Source organism: Salmo trutta, chromosome 32 (assembly GCF_901001165.1).
Source record: "Salmo trutta chromosome 32, fSalTru1.1, whole genome shotgun sequence".
Lineage (NCBI taxonomy): Eukaryota > Metazoa > Chordata > Actinopteri > Salmoniformes > Salmonidae > Salmo > Salmo trutta.
The window spans coordinates 11,446,004-11,473,616 of NC_042988.1; the positions used below are offsets into that span (position 1 = coordinate 11,446,004).

The 27,613-nt window shown below is 45.8% G+C and overlaps 2 protein-coding genes across 6 annotated transcripts in view; one reads left to right on the forward strand and one right to left on the reverse strand.

Annotated features, from left to right (window-relative positions):
• Positions 1-12,835, reverse strand: part of LOC115171068 (voltage-dependent L-type calcium channel subunit beta-1) — a 37,379-nt gene extending 24,544 nt beyond the window's left edge. For 2 of the 5 annotated variants that reach the window (XM_029727555.1, XM_029727554.1), the window contains exons 1-2: positions 12,572-12,834; positions 7,204-7,290 (exon numbers count right to left, since the gene is read on the reverse strand). In XM_029727555.1, the coding sequence (XP_029583415.1) occupies positions 7,204-7,290; positions 12,572-12,661 (177 nt within the window). In that variant the 5' untranslated portion in view covers positions 12,662-12,834. Of the gene's footprint in view, positions 1-1,571; positions 1,820-7,203; positions 7,291-12,571 lie in introns of those variants that run through there. The other 3 variants (XM_029727558.1, XM_029727553.1, XM_029727556.1) reach the window with 3 other exon arrangements.
• A 9,816-nt stretch (positions 12,836-22,651) lies between these two features.
• On the forward strand, positions 22,652-25,147 carry LOC115171069 (60S ribosomal protein L19). The gene is made up of 6 exons (XM_029727559.1): positions 22,652-22,670; positions 23,579-23,685; positions 23,835-23,957; positions 24,112-24,232; positions 24,642-24,752; positions 24,943-25,147. Exons 1-6 carry the CDS (start codon positions 22,666-22,668, stop codon positions 25,067-25,069), a joined length of 594 nt encoding a protein of 197 aa, XP_029583419.1. The 5' UTR covers positions 22,652-22,665; the 3' UTR covers positions 25,070-25,147.
• The last annotated feature ends 2,466 nt before the right edge of the window (positions 25,148-27,613 follow it).

Here is a 27,613-nt window from a genome sequence, read left to right on the forward strand (position 1 = left end):
GTGTGGCAGAGTGAAATACGATCGAAAAGATGGCAAGAAAAGATACCGAAGTGAAATACAATAATGGACCAAACCACTGGTATGATTAATTATGACATTCGAATCCTGACAAGATCACACAATCTCGCTACTCCCCTAGGCTGTATTTCTGCCTCTCCCCTCCAGCCCTCCCTCCAGCCCTCCCTCCAGCCCTCCCTCCAGCCCTCTGTGTGATCGGAGCAAACAGTCTACCCAGCTGTAAACACAGTCAGAGACAGGGCAAACACACTCAGACAGCCAGCAGAGAGGGAGACGGACAGAATGATCAGCCCAGGCTCAATCCCTATTCTACAGGGGCTTCACATCCTACAACAGCAGCACTGACATAAACAGTAGGTACAACACCAGTCAGCGGTGGAACTGAAGAACAACAAGCAACAACAAAAAGCAACACTCTTCCAGAAGATTAAAAAAGCAACAGGTATTGAGAAGCAGAAAGCCAGGTTGGTAGTTAACAGTGTACTAAGAGAGGAGCGTTAGAGACGTTCCGTGTCTCGCGATGGCCAGTGGCACTTCCCAATGTCTAAATGGCCATGTGCTTGGTACACGATGCCTGCCGTTGTCATGACAATGGGCTGGACGATGGACAACCGTGTCTTTGTGAACTGCTATCTAAAAAAGGCCCTGCGCTGCGGATAGAGACAAAAACAAAAAACGTGGGTCATGTACAGACCTCATCGCAAATACACAGATAGGTGTGATTCAGCTCAAAGTGGGCACTAATGAAGTAACAGCAACAATAACCTTTTGAAAAAGGATAAGCTAATAGCAGATAGTAGTACTAGGCAAGTCTAATTATACTGTTGAGACATACAGCATTTTAAAAAAGGTACTCTGAAACCAAAACAACAACCAAAACAATGACAATACGCCTAGAAAATGTAACATTAAAAAGCACTAAAAACGTCAGAAAATACCCTCCTAGGGGTCCACCTATCAAGAAATCAGCAACATAAATATAGCACTCGGTCTGAAACTTGTGGAGGTCAAAACCATTACATTCTCATGGACACACTTTGTTAGGAAACACTGACGTTAGGCACTACGTGATCTGCGTCTCTGGGGATCCAGGCTGGGACCAGCTGGGACAGGACAGAGAGAGAGGAAGAAAGAAGCCTCATAAAATGGCTGTAGGGGCTGGGGTCTGGGACAGTGAGATTGGAGGGTCTCTCAGCAGGCAGGCAGTCTACCGGGGGACTGGAAGTCTAATTAAAAACCCAGCGCCTTTCCTGCAGCTGTGGCCCAGCCCAAAATGGAATCACACAACGCAGGCGAAAGAAGAGGATCAAAGAGAGCGAGAGAGAGAATGAGAGAGACCAGGAAATGGCGCATCAAAAACTTTTTTCTAAGTTAATGTGTCCTGTCCACCAACCTAAATGTCAATCCTCTCTGACACACACGCCCACATAGTCTCACAGACATACTCCAACACACACACTCCTACAATACGGCAAGGCGCCCTTCCCGGACTAGGTGCCAAAACAGACTCACCAAAAGTGTAAAGCGTTTAGGTTTAGCCAGGTCTGTCTTACCATGCCGGGCCTGCGATACCTGTCGGTCTGCTCCATACCGTGCTCGCCACGTTCGCCACACCACGGCAAACCAGAAGGGCAAAGCCACAGTCCACACCAACGACCAGCAGTGTGTGTGTGCGCGTGTGTGTGAGAGAGAGAGAGACCGTGCCGGCAAGTGTGTAAGTCCAAAAGTATGTGTGTGTGTGTGTGTGTCTGAAAGAGAGAGAGCCAGAAAGAGAGTACTGTATATGTGAAAATAGGAGAGTGCTCTCCTAACCCTCCTAACACACACCCCCACCTCCAAGAACCTGAACCTTGTGTATGAGGAAGGGAGAGGGGAGTGAGGGAGCTGGGACTGGGGGGGGGGGGGGGGGGGGGGGGGGGGGGGGGTCGGGTTGCAGGACTTGTGCTACATTTGCAAACTGGGGAATTATATTTAGCCCTGGCAGGACAGAAACAGGACCGTGAAAGCAACGCAGCGAGCCCCAGAAGGAGGCTTGGTATGCAGCCGTCAGTCATTCAATGCCCCCACTGACGTGGGAGAGAGGCTGGGGCAGGAAAAAAAAAACTTTCCTCTAACCTGATCTCTCCCTCTCTATACCCAGAACAGGACATCAAACAAGGGGATGATATGAGGTTAGAGGGGAGGAAGTGACTAGATGGGGGGGGGGGGGGTATCAGTGGCAGCAACAAGGACATCCAGTGTGCAATAATATGACAGCACACTTGGAACCAGTCAGCACCCAGGAGGTGAGTGTCCCCTAAAGACAAGGGAAATAAAACTGACACATTTCAAGGCCACACAGGTTTATTCGAAAATCTCTTTGATTAAGTTCAGGCAGCAGTTGGTATACCTGTTCCAGCTACACAAACTAGATACAATACCTACTAGCTTTCAGTTCTAAAGTGTTGCACTTCAATGGATTATTTCAGCTTCTACTATCATGAACATGTACCTTCTTCTTTAGATCATACTTCCTTATGTAATGATCATACTTCCTTATGTAATGATCATACTTCCTTATGTAATGATCATACTTCCTTATGTAATGATCATACTTTCTTCTGTAATGATCAAACGATCTGAAAGCAGATACGCAAACTTAGATCATTTCAAGTAGTCAGAAAATAAATCAAGGCGAGTCGGCAGATTAGTGAAGAAGATGAATTGAACTTGAACTCTTTGGCCCAGTGAGGCAGCCAGCCAGACAGCAGTCAGTCAGTTAAAATGGCTCCAGCCTGCTAAACTAAGGGCCCAATTCAATCATATCTGCTTCAGTCGACATCCGCATAGCTGATGTTTTGACGTGTTGGAGGTGGAACTGCGTTAGAGCTGTCCAACCCACAAGTGGCTCCTCGCATTATACTGTACCTAAAGCGGACATTGCCATTGGCTGCATGGAGTCGCACTAAGCGAAATCCCATGCAGCTTGTTTACAAGTTCGAACACTGGAATGTGAGATGTAATCTACACCTCGATTAGGCTGATAGAAATCCTCATTATTTTGTTTAATGATTTTCGATTTGAGCGTCATTATTTCTATATATCCTACACTTTCTTGTTTTTAATTTCTAATGCGAGTTGAACGGATGTGGCTTCGGAACAATGATCACAAGAGCAGCTGCTCTTCTATTTGATAGCTCCAACGCAGTTCCACCTATGACACCGCCAAAACATCAGCAGTGGCGTAGCACAGTTTAGAGGGGCGGGGGGCAAGGTCCAAGCAATTCTAAAGCTAACGTTAGATTATTCAAATATTAATGTTAAATTATTCAAATATGTAATCCAAGTTTTATAAAATTATTAAACGCTGCTGGGCTAATTTCTTTAGCATTTTTGCATGTTTTTCTATAGATGTTGAACGTAAAACAACAAATACTTTGACTGTTTAAGCATATGATGCAGAACGGTGATGACATTTTCTTTTTTATCTGAAGGGGTTAAGCCATCAGAGACATAGTTGACAAGCCACTGACAGAGTTGACAACAGATACTCAAGACAGACATATGTTTGCCTCTAAAAAGTCAAGTGCAATACAAACATCTGTAAAATATGGAAAACGATTCATTTGAAAATCCCCAATAAAAAACAACCATTCCATCAGATCTTTCATCGCCCTGAAGGAGTTGATGTTTCCCGGAGTTAACAAAAATTGCATTTTTCTTCTTCATTCAAGTGGTATACACAGTAGCAATTCGTTTTTTCCTCAGTTGCTTTATGACTAGAAGCTAATTAAACGTAACATATTTGAACCAACATTCATATTCCAGATGGCGTTGATTATATGGATGATTCCCACATTGTCTGTTTAAATCTATCAAAAGTAGAGAACTTTCCAGACCATGCATTGCACTATATGTAATGAGGACATAAGGAGTTTAGACAAATCTGACGCTGTTGGCCATCTCCGAACACATCTTTTAGGAAGAACAATTTTAAAAATATATTCTTTAGTCACAAGAAAGATATTTTTTCAGTTAATATCCATTATTGACATTTTTATTATGAAACTGGGATCCTTTGCATTTCCAGGCATAGAGCCGACATGGAAATGAATAATATTGAAAGTAGTTTGAAAATTCTAAAATAAAAATTTACATTTTAAGCTCAAATAATGCAACAAAATAATTGTTTTCAACTATAAAATAAAAAGTTTCCCTGTCAAACAAGGATAGTCCCAACCTTCAAGAATCCCTGAGCAAATTTCCTGCTATTCTATACATTTTTCCATGAGACTGAGAGAAAATGTTGTTTTCTTATTCCTTAAAAAAAAAAGAAAAAAAAGGGTGTTGATGTATGGGGTTTTATTGTGGGGGGGGGGGACTCGTGGGGGTGTGTGCTACGCCAGTGTACATCAGCTATGTGGATGTCGGCTGTCGCCGGTTAACGCTTGATCTGATTGAATCTAGGCCTTAGCCAGGAGAGCAGAGGGTTGGAGGTGGGGTGGAGGGTGGAGGAGGGGAACACACAGCTCTGGTGTCTCTCTATTCCACCAGCAGAGGGCAACCTCTGACACTGTGACAGGTGCCTCACCATAGCGACACAGGAGTGGTTGACTGACTGGTGATGAACAGGCAGCCAGCCAGCCAGGTCCACAGCATGAGGAACAGATTTGCCAGAGAGAGGCAGGCAGGCTAGTATTCTCAGAGCCACTCCCAAGTGTCAGCCACTCAGACTTCTGTTTGGTTCCCTCTCCTCAGAGAGAAGCAGCCTACTGCCAGGCTGCACTGACAGAAGGACTGATTACGTTTTCCCTTCCAATGGAAATGGAACATACACCATAGCAGGATTTCTCTCCCACACAGCTGAGAAAATACGAGGGCGAAAAATAATGAGGAAAAATGACTAACTGCCACTCAGATGGAGGAAATTGTAACTATCGGTTTATCAAAGGTTTATCAAATTCTCCTCACTCAAATGAGAAGAGGTGATTTCAGGGTGTATTATTAAGATAGGCTTCATCCTGTGAACATTGCGGTCGTAGAATTTCATTTATTTGTCCTGAGCTTGGAGCAGCTTTCTTTTACGTAACACAAGTCGCCCCCTCTATTGTGAAACAGCGAATTGACCTGACCCTGGTGCCATCAAAAATAATGATTAATCATGACCTAATAGCGTTGGACTGACACAGTTGCTCTAAATGGAATGGCAAAAGAAGGAAACTGAACCCAGGCAAATGAGCCCTATGGATGCCAGAGTGATTATGGTCCTTCACTGACTGTGTTGTGTAGGGGTCAGCTCATCTCATGTCTCTATGGTAGAATAGCTGGAGGGCATTGTCGGACAGCCGGACAGTCAACTGTATTGATCACAAAAACCCATCTGAATGTGTGTGCGAGAGAGAGAGAGAGAGAGAGAGAGAGAGAGAGAGAGAGAGAGGAGAAATAGAGAGAGTGATAGATAAAGAGAGACATATGTAGAATTGAATCCTCAAACCATCTTCAGTCAGCCCAGACATTGTAACAGCGATGAACAATTCCAAAGAGGCAAGGCGGTCACAAGAGGTGCATCTGATCGACATCTTGTGTCTTTCACACCCATATTGCCTCTTCTTTCCCAGGTTACAATCCCGGCTAGTAATGGTGCTCATTACTACATGCCTGCCACTCCCTGTGTATCTAAAGTACTCTATTCTTGTGTACACACACACACTAATCCATCTAAACATCCTCTCCTCCTCTCCATCCCACTGCGCCTGCACACAGAGGGGAGATTCAGTGTGCCGGTTGCCATGGAAACCAGACCAGTGTACCGGCTCCACCGCTGGCTGATTGTGTGACAGTGTGTGTGTGTGTGTGTGTGTGTGTGTGTGTGTGTGTGTGTGTGTGTGTGTGTGTGTGTGTGTGTGTGTGTGTGTGTGTGTGTGAGAGACTTAAAGCTTGGAAAGAGTGTTCAGCTCGCAGTTGCGCAAGAGGGGGCAAACACATACAGTGCAACTAGCTGCATACATAGACATTACATAGCCTGCCTACATAGTGCGTTATGACATCTAAATGAAGGGTTGACTGCAAATTCAGGTTGTGTACAGGTTGGTATCCATTTGGGACACACCCACTTTAATGGCCCCTCCTACCGTACATGTCCGGCTCAGAGCAGACTTAACAGAGAGTTAATGAGGAGATGTGCCAGTGAGCAGGTTGAGGGAGGGGGAGGGGTGCAACAGAGGATGAAGATAGCTAACCTTTAGAATCCACAGGAAGGCTACACTCCCTGTGTTCACTGCCAAGAGAGGGGAGTTTTTTTTTTGTGTGACACCCATAGCGAGCAGGTTAATGTCGTCAGGCAGGGGCAAAACGTTTCCTCCCTCAAATGAAGAGGTCGGGGAGGAAAAGGGGACACATGGTGACATGACACAGGGCCGCTTTAATAAAATGTCATGTCCGCATGATGAGCTGTGATGGTGATGACACGTGTGCCACCTTAAACCCCATTCCCCTCTCTCCAGACCCCCCCGGAAAGGAAGTGTCTCTGTGTGGTACATTCCCCCATGGAAACATGTTTCTGAAACATGTCTCTCCTGCTGGAGAATAGCAGGCTCCCATGGGCTCACCCTGACAGTGTTGATCAATGAACCACGGGGAACCTGGGGAGGGCGTGCTGGGGAGGGTCTGAGCCCTACATGAGGACCTGGAACCAGGACATGACAATCAGGACTGGGGAGATCTATCTCCTGGAGTCCCTACGATACACTCTCTGTCTTGTTCTTATCCAAGCTGCATCAATCTGACCAGTTTATTGTTGATTCATAGTGAAAAACATTGAGTCCTGAGTAGGTGGGAGCGTCCATTGGGGAGGACTGCAGAGGCATCAATTGTGTATATTGAGAGCAACCTAAATGAGGGGAGACAGAGATAGGTCAAGGAAAAAAGAAACGACAGCTATTGCACAGATGAGGAAGAAGAGAAGGAAAGGAAAGGGGGAGGAGTAAGATGATAACAACATGTCATGTAAGTGAAACTGCAGAGAGCTTTGATGGCTGTGTGCGAGTGACCATGTGAATGTCTTTGGGTTACTTATATGAGAAGCAATATCCATACTGATCCATCGGGCTATTCTCACCTATGAATCTCTTGAACTTATCAGAGGAATCAGGCAGTCTAGTATAAGGTACGGTATAGGTACAGCATAAGGCGAATAGGGGGTCTTACCTGCCGGACAAAGCTGTTGGAGGTGGTGTCAGAGGAGGTGCTTCCATCGGAGCGCTTGAAGCGGCTCTTCCGTTTGGAATACTTTCCCTAGAAGGAAAGAAGATAAGGAGACAAGAAACCAAAAAGAGACATTAGAAGAAGCTTCACAAAGCAAGTCTTAATAAAAAAGTACACTTGAACAAAGTTTTGTTCACAAACATATTTTCTGTTGAGAAAACATTACGAAACCTCCCAGCTTTGTTCTAGCGGTAAATGAATCTCAAGACTTAAGTCCACAAAATTCAATTGTTTATGATACTGGAACTCTATGATCAGGAGAGCTTCAGGGACATAGAAGACAATGACCAGAACAGATGGAGCGCTGCCAGAGATGGGAGTTAAAAGGAGACAATGTGTCCTGGTCTTCTCCCAGCACCAGTGTACTCCACCATCTTAGCTCAGCTTCATGTTCAACCTCCATTACTTGTCATTATTCATGTAGGTCGGGACCCTGTAATGTGATAGGCCATTTGCCAGGGATCAGCCAGGGATCAGCCAATCTGGCTTGGGCAGGGCCCTCCACTGCATTAGAGCCCACCCTGGCCACGTCACCATGGATACGCAGTGCCGGATAATTGCATTTGTTGGCAATCAGGAAGCCTGATGGATCAGACTAGTGGGTTGTGCCGCTCCTGTGTGCACAGATGGACAGGGACCGCTGCCTGAGCGGAGGCCACAAGAATAGTACACAGGAACATACAATACACTCACACGTGTACTGTATGCATGAATATGTGCAGTGTTCAAAAGGTAGACACCCACATGGGACATATTCCTACATTCAAAAACATGATCAACCTCTCAGAGCCATGTTCTCTTTCATGCTCACATTACGAGCACAAACTGCCACACACCTGCTCCCAGCAACCCAACCAACCCCACCTTCATACACGCACACACCTGCTCCCAGCAACCCAACCAACCCCACCTTCATACACACACACACCTGCTCCCAGCAACCCAACCAACCCCACCTTCATACACACACACACCTGCTCCCAGCAACCCAGCCAACCCCACCTTCATACACGCACACACACACCTGCTCCCAGCAACCCAACCAACCCCACCTTCATACACGCACACACCTGCTCCCAGCAACCCAACCAACCCCACCTTCATACACGCACACACCTGCTCCCAGCAACCCAGCCAACCCCACCTTCATACACACACACACCTGCTCCCAGCAACCCAGCCAACCCCACCTTCATACACGCACACACACACCTGCTCCCAGCAACCCAACCAACCCCACCTTCATACACGCACACACCTGCTCCCAGCAACCCAACCAACCCCACCTTCAAACACACACACACCTGCTCCCAGCAACCCAGCCAACCCCACCTTCAAACACGCACACACCTGCTCCCAGCAACCCAACCAACCCCACCTTTATACACGCACACACACACCTGCTCCCAGCAACCCAACCAACCCCACCTTCATACACGCACACACCTGCTCCCAGCAACCCAACCAACCCCACCTTCATACACACACACACCTGCTCCCAGCAACCCAACCAACCCCACCTTCATACACACACACACACACCTGCTCCCAGCAACCCAACCAACCCCACCTTCATACACACACACACACACCTGCTCCCAGCAACCCAACCAACCCCACCTTCATACACGCACACACCTGCACCCAGCAACCCAACCAACCCCACCTTCATACACACACACACCTGCTCCCAGCAACCCAACCAACCCCACCTTCATACACACACACACCTGCTCCCAGCAACCCAACCAACCCCACCTTCATACACACACACACACACCTGCTCCCAGCAACCCAACCAACCCCACCTTCATACACGCACACACCTGCTCCCAGCAACCCAACCAACCCCACCTTCACACACGCACACACCTGCACCCAGCAACCCAACCAACCCCACCTTCATACACGCACACACCTGCTCCCAGCAACCCAACCAACCCCACCTTCACACACGCACACACCTGCACCCAGCAACCCAGCCAACCCCACCTTCACACACACACACACCTGCTCCCAGCAACCCAGCCAACCCCACCTTCATACACGCACACACACACCTGCTCCCAGCAACCCAACCAACCCCACCTTCATACACGCACACACACACCTGCTCCCAGCAACCCAGCCAACCCCACCTTCATACACGCACACACACACCTGCTCCCAGCAACCCAACCAACCCCACCTTCATACACACACACACCTGCTCCCAGCAACCCAGCCAACCCCACCTTCATACACGCACACACACACCTGCTCCCAGCAACCCAACCAACCCCACCTTCATACACGCACACACCTGCTCCCAGCAACCCAACCAACCCCACCTTCATACACGCACACACCTGCTCCCAGCAACCCAGCCAACCCCACCTTCATACACACACACACCTGCTCCCAGCAACCCAGCCAACCCCACCTTCATACACGCACACACACACCTGCTCCCAGCAACCCAACCAACCCCACCTTCATACACGCACACACCTGCTCCCAGCAACCCAACCAACCCCACCTTCATACACGCACACACCTGCTCCCAGCAACCCAGCCAACCCCACCTTCATACACGCACACACACACCTGCTCCCAGCAACCCAACCAACCCCACCTTCATACACACACACACCTGCTCCCAGCAACCCAACCAACCCCACCTTCATACACACACACACACACCTGCTCCCAGCAACCCAACCAACCCCACCTTCATACACACACACACCTGCGCCCACAGCTATGACCAAATTTATCAGACCAGTACACTTTACTACAGGTCTAATCAGAATACTCCTCAGTGTGAGGTATGGACCAGCTATTAGAGGGTCTGAGTCAAGCTGTAGGTCCAGCTGTAGTCCAGCTCCCCTCCCATCCTCACTAAGCCGGGGCACCCTAGTCCCCAGAGGTATGTCTCTGCCTGTGCTGACAACTTTTAAACAAATGTGCTCTCAACAGCCGCAACAACGCTGGCCCGGACATGGGCATCATCCTCTGTAGTCTACACACTACAGATCATATTCAGAGGCTGAAGAAAAGAGAAAACCCAACACAATCTCTGCATCCTTGACAGGTGAGTTGTAGGAAATGAAGGGGGCGTGGGGTGGGTTGTATTGGGCTGGCCATGGGGAGAGGCTGGCTACATTAAAGGGCAGGGAAATGCCATAGAGGGGAAGTAGGGAGGGGAGGTTTCCTGTCGGTAACCAACCTCCAGGGCTAAGTGACTAATTAGGGGGGGGGGGGGTCTGACGCGAACGCTGCTCTGTTAGACAGGAACTGTAGACTGGGGAGGGATGGGAGGACAAGCCGACGGTGTGTCTCTGTCTTCCAGCTTTAACAGAGCACAGTCGAACATTCTCCAGGCAAACATACAGCAACAGCACTCCTCCGCTGGTGCTGCACGCAGAAGAACAAACACAATCTATAATCTGAGCTATCGCATCCAGGCTTGATTTAGATCAGTTCAGCATTCTCCGGCGCCTGCTCATATATTTCCATCTCTGTTGGGGTTGGTTGTTGCCATTCAGTGTTGCTGGGGGGGCCAGGGGGCCTTTCCTCCAGGATATTACTAGTATAGTCACAAATGGCACCATTTTCTCTATATGGTGCACTGCTTTTGACCAGGACCCACAGGGCTTCAAGTCAAAATAAGTACACTATGTAGGGAATGTGGTGCCATTTGGGACACAGTCTACAAGTGTGGTCCCCTGGTCGTCTCTCCACAGCTGAGTTATAAATATGCCAGCGTGACCCGCCGCAGGTCTGAGTGAACTTTATATCTAATTGATCCGAGTGCCACACACAAACCCTTCCCCACCACATTACACAAGGAGGGGGTCCATCTGTCTCTCAGCACAGCACTAACACGCAAGGGATAGAAATCTGACAGCTAAAAACAGTCAGAGAGAGAGAGAGAGAGAGAAATAATGATGGGGAAGGGAGAGAGAGAGAGATGGAGAGAGAAAGAGTGGGAGAGTGAGGCGTGCAGGAAGCATACTTGGCATGGCTTGAGGTGTTGGGTTGTATACAGTATGTGTTGTTTTTCTGTGATGTCGCGGTTTCCGTGGAGAGACAATGATGGAGCTTAGCGTGGGCGGGTTTGTTCTGGTCATTCTCATTCCCCCCCCATTCGATTTTATGACCAATCATGCCCACGTAACCAGTTTTATCATATACTGTAACTTCCCGAATGCCATTTATAGCTACAGAAAAAGTTACATTCTGAACATTTAGAGTTCTAAAAGAACAAGTGTTGTGTTAGAAAACATTGCATGAGCACAGATATAGCAATTATCAAAAGCCAATATGCTGTTTTTGGAGGGCAGAAAAGGCATGGCTCGAAGGGAGAGCATTATAACACATGATATGATAATAATGTGCGATCTTATTCCATTAAATGTGTCTGCCAGTGTGCATGGCATTCATCGCCTCTCATTTCGGGAAAAAGTTTGTTAGTGATCATCATCATTAATCAGCAGCACGTTGATGCCATGACAGTTCCTGGCAGCAAAGAAATAACAATGCAGTAGCTATGAGTAGGCTATAAAGCCATTTAAACATAGTTCGGTGTCCTTACTCCTGCATGAAGGCAAAACGGATGAGAGAGAAAATCGTGTCCACTGTCCACACAGTCCATTAATACGTGGGCGTGGCTTGCATCACTTGTGGACTTCATCCATCTAGTAACGTGTAGCACATAGCGCTAATTGCGGAAAAGACATCAGAGTTCGTTCATCCATCATTATTTAGCATTAGCCTACAACAACAGGCAGCTTTGTGTAATTATTAACCATCAAATGGTCAAACCAAAAATAGTCATTGTCATGTCATAAATAACACACACTTTTCCAACACGTAAATGGTAAAAAAATAAATGAATGTCATAGCCTAGAATTCCTGTGGTTCTATTTGAAAGTGGAACAGCTGCAGATGGTAACGAGAAACGGAAGAAGAGACGCACAGCAGCCACAGTTAATTACCATATTAATGGCCCACTGTGACCAAACCAATGCTTTTACTATAGATGAAGAATACTTGCATTACTTTGTTATTACCCTGGTTATTAGGCCTAATAATACAGTTCACATACACGTTTTTTTTTTAAATCAGGGAATTATAACCTACTCCATTAAATCTTATTCGCAGCTGTTTCGTTCACCTGCTTTCCTGCTTGCATAGTCCCTGTTATGACAAGTCAAACTGTGGACTGTCAAAATGTCTAAACAAAAGCTTCAGCAACAGGCGGACTGGCTCCATCAAACCTGCAGTGAGATTTCCCGGGTAGGCTGGAGTTGTAGCCTATACTGCTTACCTGTGCGTGTGGATGTTGATCAAACATGTCCATTTGGATCTCCTGGGTTGAGGTCGAAGGCGTCCTGGACATACTACTTTTCTGTACCATTGATTTACTTTTTCAATTCTATTTTCTAATTCATATATTTATGATGATGTCGCTATAGTCATTGTCAACGAAGATAATTACTTGCCGTTGCTTCCCCGAGGGTGCTTCCCAAGCGTAGTACAATAGCAACAGCTGCGTCGTCTACAGTCTATCCTAGCCCACCACCCTCCGTTCCCTCACTCAGACGATACGGACCGGGCGCTCCACTCGAGATTCCAGCTGCGAACGGAATAGGTCCACGCCCCATTGACCAGGCCCCACCCTCATCCCTGATTAATCAACGAGAGACCAACACGGAAGGGATGTCTTGTGATTGGGTAATGGGTAAGGCAATTAGACTAGGTTGCAACCTGGTCCAACCACATATGATATCCACATTTTTAGAAGCTTACCTCTTTTCAAGTGGCACTGTAGGCACTTGTCACCAGTGGTACATCAGCGAGGATATGTAGCCTGTTGGCTTACTGTTTTTTCTTGTATATATTTTATCTGTCACATCACTCACTTCATCTCAGTACAATCAGAGAAACATGAAAAGCATCATATAGTCCTGACGATGATAAGTATACAGTACATTGATGACTTGTTGCACCCTCGATAACTACGATGATTATTATTATTATTATTATTAGACAATGCTGGTCATTTATGAACATTTGAACATCTAGGCCATGTGCTGTTATAATCTCCACCCGGCACAGCCAGAAGAGTACTGGCCACCCCTCATAGCCTGGTTCCTCTCTAGGTTTCTTCCTAGGTTTTGGCCTTTCTAGGGAGTTTTTCCTAGCCACCGTGCTTCTACACCTGCATTGCTTGCTGTTTTGGGTTTTAGGCTGGGTTTCTGTACAGCACTTTGAGATATCAGCTGATGTAAGAAGGGCTATATAAATACATTTGACTTGATTTTGATTTGATTGATACCAATGTTATACAGATAAGTCAATATTCATTACATTAAAATCTTGAGACATGATAATCAAAGGTACATTGCATTTTATTTTCCCCATATGAGCACTACATTGTTATAATGGTCATAAATACAGTACCAGTCAAATTTTGGACACACCTACTCATTCCAGGGTTTTTCTTTATTTTTACTTTTTTCTACATTGTAGAATAATAGTGAAGACATCAAAACTACAGGGAGACAGGACGGACAGCTGATCGTCCTCGCAATGGCAGACCACCTGCACAGGATCGGTACAGCCAAACATCCCACCTGCTGACAGGTACAGGATGGCAACAACAACTACCCAAGTTACACCAGGAACGCACAATCCCTCCATCAGTGCTCAGACTGTCCGCAATAGGCTGAGAGAGGCTGGACTGAGGGCTTGTAGGCCTGTTGTAAGGCAGGTCCTCACCAGACATTACCGACAACAACGTTGTCTATGGGCACAAATCCACCATCGCTGGACCAGACAGGAGTGGCAAAAAGTGCTCTTCACTGACGAGTCGCGGTTTTGTCTCATCATGGGTGATGGTCGGATTAGCGTTAATTGTCGATGGAATGAGCGTTACACAGTGGCCAGTACTCTGGAGCGGGATCGATTTGGAGGTGGAGGGACCGTCATGGTCTGGGGAGGTGTGTCACAGCATCATCGGACTAAGCTTGTTGTCATTGCAGGCAAACTCAACGCTGTGCGTTACAGGGAAGACATCCTCCTCCCTCATGTGGTACCCTTCCTGCAGGCTCATCCTGACATGACCCTCCAGCATGACAATGCCACCAGCCATACTGCTCGTTCTGTGGGTGATTTCCTGCAAAACAGGAATATCAGTGTTCCTCCATGGCCAGCGAAGAGCCCGTATCTCAATCCCATAAAGCACGTCTGGGACCTGTTGGATCGGAGGCTGACGGCTAGGTCCATTTCCCCCCAGAAATGTCCGGGAACTTGCAGGTGCCTTGGTGGAAGACTGGGGTAACATCTAACAGCAAGAACTGGCAAATCTGGTGCAGTCCATGAGGAGATGCACTGCAGTACTCAATGCAGCTGGTGGCCACACCAGATACTGACTGTTACTTTTTGATTTTGACCCCCCCCCCCCTTTGTTCAGGGACACATTATTCCATTTCTGTTAGTCACATGTGTGTGGAACTTGATCAGTTTATGTCTCAGTTGTTGAATCTTGTTATGTTCATACAAATATTTACACATGTTAAGTTTGCTGAAAGTAAACACAGTTGACAGTGAGAGGACGTTTCTTTTTTTTCTGAGTTTACTAACCAAAAAAGTGTTAAACAAATCAAAATATATTTTAGATTTGAGATTCTTCAAAGTAGCCACCCTTTGCCTTGATGACAACTTTGCACACTCTTGGCATTCTCTCAACCAGCTGGATTGTATTTCAATTAACAGGTGTGCCTTTTTAAAAGTTAATGTGTGGAATTTCTTTCCTTCTTAACGCATTTGAACCAATCAGTTGTGTTGTGACAAGGTAGGGGTGGTATACAGAAGATAGCCCTATTTGGTAAAAGACCAAGTCCATATTATGGCAAGAACAGCTCAAATAAGCAAAGAGAAATGACAGTCCATCTGTAGTGGTCTGGGTGTAGCTGGTGCAGAGGAGTCAGGCGCAGGACAGCAGAGATGAGTTACTTGTGTAACTTTACTCAAATATTCCAATAACATGTCTTAATACCGAGCCCACAATAACGGACCGAACATACATAAAACAATCACGCACAAAAACCATGGGGAAAACAGAGGGTTAAATAATGAACATGTAATTGGGGAACTGAAACCAGGTGTGTAAAACAAAGACAAAACAAATGGAAAATTAAAAATGGATCGCCGATGGCTAGAAGGCCGGTGACGTCGACCGCCGAACGCCGCCCGAACAAGGAGAGGGACTGACTTCGACGGAAGTCATGACACCATCATTACTTTAAGACATGAAGGTCAGTCAATCTGGAAAATGTCAAGAACTTTTAAAGTCTCTTCAAGTGCAGACGCAAAAACCATCAAGCGCTATGATGAAACTGGCTCTCATGAGGACCGCCACAGGAAAGGAAGACCCAGAGTTACCTCTGCTGCAGAGGATAAGTTCATTAGAGTTACCAGCCTTAGAAATTGCAGCCCAAATAAATTATTCACAGAGTTCAAGTAACAGACACATCTCAACATCAACTGTTCAGAGGAGACTGCATGAATCAGGCCTTCGTGGTCGAATTGCTGCAAGAAAGCACTACTAAAAGACACCAATAATAAAAAGAGACTTGCTTGTGCCAAGAAATACGAGCAATGGACATTAGACCGGTGGAAATCTGTCCTTTTGTCTGATGAGTCCAAATTTGAGACGTTTGGTTCCAACCGCTATGTCTTTGTGAGATGCAGAGTAGGTGAACGGATGATCTCCGCATGTGTGGTTCCCACCGTGAAGCATGGAGGAGGTGTGATCGCTTTGCTGGTGACACTGTCTGTGATTTATTTAGAATTCAAGGCACACTTAACCAGCATGGCTACCACAGCATTCTGCAGCAATACGCCATCCCATCTGGTTTGCGCTTAGTGGGACTATCATTTGTTTTTCAACAAGACAATGACCCAACACACCTCCAGGCTGTGTAAGGGCTATTTGATCAAGAAGGAGAGTGATGGAGTGCTGCATCAGATGACCTGGCCTCCACAATCACCTGACCTCAACCCAATTGAGATGGTTTGGGATGAGTTGGACCGCAGAGTGAAGGAACTCAACATATGTGGGAACTCCTTCAAGACTGTTGGAAAAGCATTCCAGGTGAAGCTGGTTGAGAGAATGCCAAGAGTGTGCAAAGCTGTCATCAAGGCAAATGGTGGCTACTTTGAAGAATTTAAAATATTTTGATTTGTTTAACACTTCTTTGGTTAATACATGATTCCATGTGTTATTTCATAGTTCTGTCTTCACGATTATTCTACAATGTAGAAAATAGTAAATATAAAGAAAAACCCTTGAAGGAGTAGGTGTCCAAACTTTTGACTGGTACTGTACATAGATGTCCATTCATGTCCATGCTGTGCGATGCACAGGCATACTGTAGTCCATTCCTCCTTACAGTCTGATGCACAGTAATTGATCTGACGTGGCTGAACTCAGGGGAATAATAGTCAAATAATATTGAGGCTTAGCAGTACAGATGTGGCCAGCTAGGTTCATCTAGAACTTTTTACTATGTTCTTACTGAATCTGACCGCCATCCTTTGTGTATTTATCAACTTCACTTCAGTATTTATTCAGTTTTCACAAATACACTTTTCCCATTAATATGTTTTTAAAGGCTTAATGAAAATGTAATTTTTGTATAAAAATAGTAGTAGCAATAACGAATACAAAAATAAAATAGAGAGGAAATAACTGCTCTCACCTTTCCGGGATCCATCTGGACACTCCCAGCAGAGATGATGTAACCAAGAAAGGGGATGGTGGAGCAATGGAACCCGCACACCTCCGCCTTCACAAACAGCTGATTCTCCAGAAGGCACTGAAGGACCTGCCGGACATGGAGCATGTGTTCTTGAAAGGGACCAGGAAGAAGACGAGGATGTCATCAATGTAGACGAAGATGAACCGGTTCAACATGTTGCGGAGGACATCATGCACCAGAGCCTGGAACAAAGCAGGGCCGTTGGTGAGACCAAAGGGCATGACCAGATATTCGTAGTGGCCAATGGCTGTGTTGAAGGCGGTCTTCCACTTGTCCCCCTCTCGTATCCGCACTAGGTGGTAGGCATTCCGTAAATCCAACTTGGAAAACACAGTGGCCCCCTGGAGCGGCTCGAAAGCCAACGAGATGAGTGGTAGCGGGTAACAGTTCTTAACCGTAATGTCATTGTCCCCGGTAGTCAATGCACGGGCGGAGGGTCTTGTCCTTTTTCTCCACGCAGAATAACCCTGCGCCAGCAGGAGAGGAAGAGGGACGGATAAATCCAGCACATAGGGAGTCCCCAATGTAGCTATCCATAGCCTTGGTCTCCGGTCTCGACAGAGAGTAGAGATGTCCCCAGGGCGGCGTGGTGCTAGGGAGAAGATCCCTCCCGCAGTCATAGGGTTGGTGCGGAGGAAGCGACTTGGCCTGGGCCTTGCTGAACACCTCCCAGAGGTCCTGGTACTCCGTGGGACTGGCGGAGAGATCCAGGGCAGGTTGTGCTGACTTCAGGCAATGGGTGTGGCAGAACGGGCTCCAGCCCATGATGGCACCAGTAGACCAGTTAATGAGGGGATTGTGTTGTTGGAGCCAGGATAATCCCAATACCACGGGAATCAGAGGGGACTTGATGAGCAGGACACCCGTAGGTTGAAAGGAGTGGTGTTGTGGGTGACGCGGCCTATAGAGCGCCCGTCCAGTGCTCTAACGTCCATGGGAATGGAGAGGGGCTGAGTGGGGATGTTCAGCTCGGATGCCAGGGTAGCGTCCAAAAAGCTCTCGTCAGCCCCAGAATCAATGAGAACCCGGAGAGATTTGGCAGGTCTCCCCATAGCAGAATGGCATGAAATGCGGTGCGAGCAGGGGAAGCAGGAACGTTCTACCTTTGGCCCACCAGAGTCCTTGCTCCTACCGGTGAGCCTGATTTCTTTAAAGGACACGAAATGACCAAGAGTCCCGAAATACAGACAACTCTTCGTGTCAATCCTGTATGGTCGTTCCACTGGCGACAGCTCAGCCCTGCCTAGTGGCATAGGCTCAGGAAGCGGTGACTCGGCCATCTTCAGCAGCCCTCGGTGTAGGTCGGGAAGCCTCGGGTTCTCTCGGCAACGAGACCGTCAGGAGCTTCCGGGAAGATTCGGAGGTAAGGTGGAATCCCTGGGCGTGCGAGCGAATCCAAATGCATACCGATGGTGGCTCTCTGGGTGGAGGTGCGCAGCTGGCCCGGGTCTGCTGGGTCAGTCATGGCCAGTTCGTACTATCAGGTATCAAGGTAAGACCCAGATGCAGATCATGTCAAAGTAACAATGTTTATTATAGCAACAGGGCAAAGGTACAGGACGGCAGGCAGGCTCAGGTCAGGCAGAGCTCAGTAATCCAGAGGTGGGGCAAAGGTACAGGATGGCAAGCAGGCTCAAGGGCAGGCGGAGTGGTCAGGCAGGTGGGTACATGGTCAGGCAAGGGTCAAAAATCAGGAGGACGAGAAAAGAGAGACTGGGTAAAAGCAGGCGCAGACACAAAAACGCTGGTTGGCTTGACAAACAAAACGAACTGGCACAAACAGACAGAAAACACAGGTATAAATACCCAGGGGATAAGTGGGGAAGATTGGCGACACCTGGAGGGGGGTGGAGATAATCACAATTACAGGTGAAACAGATCAGGGTGTGACAGAGTGTAGATTGTTTTTCGTCCCCTTCTTCTGTCCAGTGTAAAGTATTTATGTGAGGTTATGTGCCTTTTGAAACTGGGTGGTTTGAGCCTGAGTGCTGATTGGCTTAAAGCAGTGGTATATGAGACCGTATAGCACAGGTATAGCAGAACATTTATTTTTACTGTTCTAATTACATTTGTAAGCAGTTTATAATAACAATAAGGCCCCTCGGGGGTTCATGGAATACGGCCAATATACCATGGCTATGGGCTGTATCAAGGCACTCCGCGTTGCGTCGTGCTTAAGAACAGTCCTTAACCGTGGTATATTGGCCATATACCACATCCCCTCATGCCTTATTGCTTAATTGACTAGTTCATTTGGGCTGCAGAAGGGCTTAGCATTCAGGTGAGAGCCTTCTCTCCAGCTGTTTGCCTACTGATGTCCATTCAGTTCCTGATTCAGATGACACTGCAGGTGTCAATGTCATACAGTTATTTTTTGGTCAAGCAAATTACTCCAGTAACCCATTCCAGTAAACCATATCATGCTGCGCTTTGGTCTGAATGTTATTACGATGATTGTGACAGCCGAACACACTCCCATTCACATCGATGGGGCTGTAGTGGAGCGGGTAGAGAGTTTCAAGTTCCTTGGTGTCCACATCACCAACAAACTATTGTGGTCCAAACACACCAAGAAAGTCATGGGCATGACAATGCCTTTTCCCCCTCAGGAGACTGAAAAGATTTGGCATGGTACCCCAGATCCTCAAAAAGTTCTACAGCTGCACCATCTAGAGTATCCTGACCGGTTGCATCACCGCCTGGTATGGCAACTGCTCGGCATCCGACCGTAAGTCGCTACAGAGGATAGTGCGTACAGCTGAGTACATCACTGGGGCCAAGCTTCCTGCCATCCAGGACCTATGTACTAGGTTTTTACACTGCTGCTACTCACTGTTTATTATCTATGCATATTCACTTTATCCCTTACTGTACAAACATTATACTTTCAAAATCTTAGCTAGCAGTTATCATCATGAATCAAGTCGACAATCTACTGGCAAATCCTTTGCAATCCTTGTCATATGAAGAAAAATAATGAAGAGAAATTATAGATAAAACGTATAGGTGCTCATCGGCCATTGGACATAAACATTATACACAAGCTGGAAATCGCAAATTCAACAATGAGTAGTTTGGAAGGAATCAGTGACTAACTGCAAGCATTGCAAAGCAATCACTAGCCTGCTATTCAGTGGAGTGGCTGGCTGTGTGGTCCCAAATCTGGGATTAAACATTCAACATTGGCCATGCTGTCAATGAAGCATGATTTGTGCCGCGCTCAAAACAACTGTTAACTTGGAACTGTGAAAACTTGACTTCAGTGTGTTCAAGACAACTGGGAAGTCTGGAATAAATGAGCTCCGATTGGGAAAATACGCTTTGAACGGTCATCCAACTCGAAATTGTAAATCTGGCCTCTTTCTGGAGCTATGACCTGAAGATCAATGATGTCATCATGATTCAACCTTGTTTTTTTCTAAACTCCCAGTTGTTTTGAAAGCACCATAAATCCAGAGAATGCCAGACTTTGATGACAAAATTTGCCCACAAAGGACCGCCGCGCCACCTTCCTGTTTAAGTGAGCTCAGCACAACAAGGTGAGTCCAAAAATGTATTGTATGCTGCTACATAAATGATGTAATATGCCAGGGAGATATGTATACTGTAGCTAAGAAAGTAATACTAAGTGTATGTTGTGTAGTAAGATGTTAGTAGCCCATGTGCCTCACCCTAATAATTTGGTATTTTTACCCCTCTTAATTTCGCCTACTGTTCTGACTTGGTGGTGCACATGTAGCCTATAACCTGTTTTTGAGAAATGTAATCACTGAATATTGTAAGAGCTTTCATTATCTGCTTATATGCCCCCTGTATTTATCCTACGGTTCTGACTTGGTGTACAGGGAGAACACTTTATGAACGGCCCATGTTCTGAATTCTGCTGCTGTACATTTCAAAAGTGCTAAACATATAGCTTTATTGACCACGTCCATCCTAGCTCGCTCATTAAAGTCTTAATCGAAATTACGGGTTGCCTCTTATCGGTTTGTTGTCCCCTTATGTCATCGTTTGTACATCTCAATTGTCATTAGAAACCACATTTGTTTAAATAAGTCAGCCATATCAGCTATGGTTTTTTAAAAGGCAGTAAATGAGGCTGAATGAACTGTTTCACTGCCAGACAAGGCTCCGCTGATAGCCAGGTGTAGCAGTGGTAAGATGTTGGGAATGCTGTTGGGCAGCTTTCTGTAGGTCCTAACAGTTTGTGGGCACCGTTTGTCACCGTTATAGTGCAATTAATGTATTGTTTAGTGTTGTGTTTTGTAGTGGCTTTGCTGGCATGTATCCACTTTTTTTTTTTTTTTGCCCCACCAAGATTTACATGCTAAAATCGTCACTGCATGACAAATAAAATTGTATTTTATTTTATTAATTAAGATTTGTTATTGAAGTGTTTTCTGTAGCTGGTATATTGCCTCTTATTGGTGATCGATAGCCCCATCTAGTGGTCTCTTTAGCTCCATACTGTATTAGAATCCTGTGTTATTTATTCAGAGGAAACGTTCACGTGGTATATGTAAAAGCAATAATTGATGATATTTCTCTGGCCGCATTTGTACCTTTTGTATATAATCTAGAACATGCATTATGTTGTACTAGGTACAGATTTATTGATTTTCTGTCTTACTTGATCATATGCAATTATCCTTGAAATAGAAGCCAGGTGTGCGTGCTGCTGAAGATTTACACTGAGTGTGGCCTGACGCCAAAACGTTTGTGTTTTGTTTTCACATTCTATTTATGATTTTTTTGGGGCACCATGATGTTCTAATAAAAATCTTTATTTTGCATTCAAGCATCAGTTTTGGATTTATTATTTTTTCTCACCAGTGTGCGGGTCTCCATATCTTTCAGTTCAGAGAGGAAATCACACAATGCATGTCACACGAACTTGGCTTCAACTTTAGGGTCTCCTTCAAGGTGGTGGAAAAAGTACTCAATTGTCATACTTGTGTAAAAGTAAAGATACCTTGATAGAAAATGACTCAAGTAAAAGTCAGCCAGTAAAATACTACTTGAGTAAAAGTCAAAAACGACTAAATTGTCATACTTGAGTAAAAGTAAATTCTATATATCAGATCTTTTCACATATCTTTTTCAGAGGTGATCTGATTGGTCAAAAGACCAATTAATGGGGAAAAAATATCACAATTGGGCTGCTTATCTAAACGTAGCCTTACAGAAACGTTTCCTCTGCCGGTGTCAATCAGCTGTTGACGGTTTTAGTCTTTGGTTTCGACATTGGTCTCCTGTGGTGGAGTAGTGAGCTGCATTTTGTATGATTCCACCCACAATGCAGTGCGATATCACTCCCCACCTTTGGAATATACTATTATTCCCAGATAAGGGGAGAATATATTTTCTATACACGTTATCTTATGATTTCAGACAATATCGCTCTCTCTTACTTTCGCTCTCTCTACCAATTAGTACTTTAATGCTAACTCTTCACATGAAAAATATTATATGTGTGTCGTATTCCGTTTATTTCACAAAATAACCGCTGTATATCTCATTTTGGATTCTCCTGTAGCTTTAATGGTACGGCCCTGTCCGTCCCTCGACTCTTCCTTTTTCTATTGCAGTAGCAGCCATGAGGTAAGCCAACCGACTTTGTGCGAGTCTAAATTCGTATGTTTTTTTATAAAATAACATTAATTGCCCATTAAACGTTTACTAAGGTTGCCCCAACATTTACGCGACACTTCCGTCAAAGTCCCTTCACATATTTCATCTTGGAAAAGCTACATTTCATGTGTAAATGTGTCGCACGATGTTCCAAGCCAGGGAGGCCATGTTGTCGACCAAGATTTCTGAGACGAGACATTCAGGCCTAACGTTAAACAAATGCGAGTTGAACCCCTTTGTTATCATAGCTGACTAGATTATGATCGTTTAAAACATGTCTGATTCCCATATTGTTAGTATCAACGATATCCATGTTCCATATAATCTGAGTGTTGACATTTGACAGGCTTGCTAGCTACGCTGCTTGCAAATTTGGTCTACCACATTTTGTTAGCATTTGCCAGCTAACGTTACCTACACCTACCTGGACACTGGTATCTGATTTTGACTGATGTTCCCCGATGTTTTGTATTAGCGAACGGGTTACTTGTGTCTTGTAAGATTCAGTGTCAACCATGTCACTTTCTAAGAACCGTAAGTGTGGATGATATTTAGCAATACGACTATAACGTTAGTAGTTAACGTTACTAGCCTAACGTCGAGTAACGTTAGCCCAGTTGCAGCCAAGGTAACGTTTAGTCATTAGCATCTAACTAGCTGTAATGGCTAACAATCAACCCGGAGTTATATTGGATAAATGGTTAATATGATTCTGAGACTGGTTTCGCAAACAATGCTGAAATTTGTGATGTCACGTTTCTCTTGGCTATCTGATTAACACCTGTTCACACTACAAACATTTAAGTCATGTTGTTAGCAACATAGTTATGTGTTACACAAAATGTAATGCGTTAGCTAACTCTTGATTTCTAACACAGCATGCTCAGGCTTCAAAAGAGGCTTGCCTCCAGCGTCCTTCGCTGTGGCAAGAAGAAGGTATGGCTGGACCCCAACGAGACCAATGAGATTGCTAACGCCAACTCCCGTAAGGATTCAGCCAACTTGTGTTGTAGCACATTATTTTGGTACTATGCGATGTAGTTAATGTAGCCTGTGCATAATCTACCCAGTAGTTGATTGATTTGTTGCTGTAAATTCACCTTTGTCTAACCCATATATTTTCTGTCCCCTCAGGCCAGCAGATCCGTAAACTGGTAAAGGATGGTCTTATCATCCGCAAGCCTGTCACGGTGCACTCTCGCGCCCGCTGCCGCAAGAACACGCTGGCGCGTCGCAAGGGAAGGCACACAGGAATCGGTGAGTGAATGATGTCGTAGCTATATCGGCTAGTGATGACAATCAGGTAGTCTTTTTATTTACGTAACTGATTTGTACTGAAAACAGGATTGTGAATTTTGGGGTGTATTAATCTCAGGCTTAACACCATCCTTTCCTCTGCCCACCCTACCAGGTAAGAGAAAGGGTACAGCCAACGCCCGTATGCCAGAGAAGCTGTCCTGGATGCGTCGCATGAGAATCCTGCGTCGTCTTCTCCGTCGCTACAGGGAGTCCCATAAGATTGACAGGCACATGTAAGTTCTCCACATCCACCCTCGAGTATACAGATTCACAGGGCATAGCAACTCCTATTGGGTCCATTTCAAGGATGTCTCTTACACATTATGTTGAACTAGCAAACTCTACTAGCCTAGGCTGAACTTGCTAGCTATAATGGCTAACAATCAACCCAGAGTTGTAGTGGTAAAAATGTTTCCTGAGAATGGTTTTGCAAACTTTGCTGAAATTTGATGTCATGTTTCTCGTGGCTATCTGATTAACCCCTGTTCAAATTCCTATTTGATTTAGGAAGGAAACTCAAATGTAGTTCATTAATTGCTAAATTGTTCATTTTTGTATTTATTGAATTGTTTAAAGCGTATATTGTTTGTTGTTATTGTAGATTAATTTGCTCATCTTGTTTTGCCTCTTTCCTTCCCGCAGGTACCACAGCCTCTACCTTAAGGTGAAGGGTAATGTGTTCAAGAACAAGCGTATCCTTATGGAGCACATCCACAAGCTGAAGGCAGACAAGGCCCGCAAGAAGCTTCTGTGGTAAGTCTAAAACCACAACTCCCATCTGCCTTAGATGTTTCTATGTGCAATGTTTTGTATTAGTGGAGAAGGAACTGAGCTGATGAGCACTTAAAAGCAGATCTTTATATGGGAATGTTTATAGATGGTAAGATGTACATTTGTGTTCAGCCAAAAGATAAGTTGTGGTTTGACACTTTTCTCTCTGCAGTGACCAGGCTGAGGCCCGTCGTTCCAAGACAAAGGAGGCCCGTAAGCGCAGAGAGGAGCGCCTGGCAGCAAAGAAAGAGGAGATCATCAAGACCCTGTCAAAGGAGGAGGAGACCACCAAGAAGTAAACAGCTTCTTGTCCCTGGCATGCACCTCCTGCCCTTCCCTCTGTCAAGTGATGACAATAAAAAGTGTATGAAAGACAACCCTGTCTCCTGAGTCCCCTCTTACTTGATCACACCTGTGATGTACACTACCTGACATGATTTCATGGGTTTATCAATTGTTCAGTTCTGAAGTGGCATTGGATTACTTCTATTTACAAGGATATAACCTGTCCTACACAATGACATTGTGTGATTGATTTTACTGTTTTTCCTCAGTCCAGGCTTTTCAAAAAGCTTGTAGGAAGTTGACAGGACAATGCCACTCGATGCATACCACAGCAAAGTAATTGTGCCTTTTTTTTTTACATGATCTTACATTTGCCACATGACGAGCTAAGAATCTTGATATTTTTATTAACTTGTGAATCCACATTGAGCTATGAGGACAGTTGGTAAAACTGTCTTGTCAGATGTGCCACAAGGTGTTAGAATGTGATAAGTGTTGGTGATATTCAAGTGGTTTGTATATGCGGGGTGTGGTTGTATGTGGTACCCTTTATTGTCCGACTGACCTTATCCCTACCCTTTTCAAATCAAATTTTATTGGTCACGTATAATTGCACTTCAATCCTTTTAGTGGGTTTGCCTCTGGAATAAGCTATCATTACATCAACCCTGGTAGGCCTACCTGTTGGACAAAACGGATCCTGAAGAATCATTGCTATGATCTCGTGGTCATTGTGGCACCTACTTCACAACACTGGTCAGTCTATCATTATCTGTATCAGTCGGGCAACTTTTCTATGCCATTTGAGAATTGTCCATATCTTAATTTACTAGGCAAGTCGGTTAAGAACAAATCGTATTGACAATGACGGCATAGGAACAGTGACGGCCTGAACTGCCTTGTTCAAGGGCAGAACGACAGATTTTTACCTTGTCAGCTCGGAGATTTGATCTAGCAATCGTCGGTTACTGGCCGAACACTAACCACTAGGCTACCTGCCGCCCCATAGAATGTTTCTTTATGGGAAGGGACTAAGGCAGGGGTCCATGGAGCGTATATTCAAATAGCCATTTTAATTTAGGATAACTCTTTATGGTGATTTAGATGGACAATTATACACTGCTCAAAAAAATAAAGGGAACACTTAAACAACACATCCTAGATCTGAATGAAAGATATAATCTTAAATACTTTTTTCTTTACATAGTTGAATGTGCTGACAACATCACACAAAAATAATCAATGGAAATCAAATGTATCAACCCAGGGAGGTCTGGATTTGGAGTCACTCAAAATTAAAGTGGAAAACCACACTACAGGCTGATTCAACTTTGATGTAATGTCCTTAAAACAAGTCAAAATGAGGCTCAGTAGTGTGTGTGGCCTCCACGTGCCTGTATGACCTCCCTACAACGCCTGGGCATGCTCCTGATGAGGTGGCGGATGGTCTCCTGAGGGATCTTCTCCCAGACCTGGACTAAAGCATCCGCCAACTCCTGGACAGTCTGTGGTGCAACGTGGCGTTGGTGGATGGAGCGAGACATGATGTCCCAGATGTGCTCAATTGGATTCAGGTCTGGGGAACGGGCGGGCCAGTCCATAGCATCAATGCCTTCCTCTTGCAGGAACTGCTGACACACTCCAGCCACATGAGGTCTAGCATTGTCTTGCATTAGGAGGAATCCAGGGCCAACCGCACCAGCATATGGTCTCACAAGGGGTCTGAGGATCTCATCTCGGTACCTAATGGCAGTCAGGCTACCTCTGGCGAGCACATGGAGGGCTGTGCGGCCCCCCAAAGAAATGCCACCCCACACCATGACTGACCCACCGCCAAACCGGTCATGCTGGAGGATGTTGCAGGCAGCAGAACGTTCTCCACGGCGTCTCCAAACTCTGTCACGTGCTCAGTGTGAACCTGCTTTCATCTGTGAAGAGCACAGGGCCCCTGCCAGTGGCGAATTTGCCAATCTTGGTGTTCTCTGGCAAATGCCAAACGTCCTGCACGGTGTTGGGCTGTAAGCACACCCCCCACCTGTGGACGTCGGGCCCTCATACCACCCTCATGGAGTCTGTTTCTGACCGTTTGAGCAGACACATGCACATTTGTGGCCTGCTGGAGGTCATTTTGCAGGGCTCTGGCAGTGCTCCACCTGCTCCTCCTTGCACAAAGGCGGAGGTAGCGGTCCTGCTGCTGGGTTGTTGCCCTCCTACGGCCTCCTCCACGTCTCCTGATGTACTTGCCTGTCTCCTGGTAGCGCCTCCATGCTCTGGACACTACGCTGACAGACACAGCAAACCTTCTTGCCACAGCTCGCATTGATGTGCCATCCTGGATGAGCTGCACTACCTGAGCCACTTGTGTGGGTTGTAGACTCCGTCTCATGCTACCACTAGAGTGAAAGCACCGCCAGCATTCAAGTGATCAAAACATCAGCCAGGAAGCATAGGAACTGAGAAGTGGTCTGTGGTCACCACCTGCTGAACCACTCCTTTATTGGGGGTGTCTTGCTTATTGCCTATAATTTCCACCTGTTGTCTATTCCATTTGCACAACA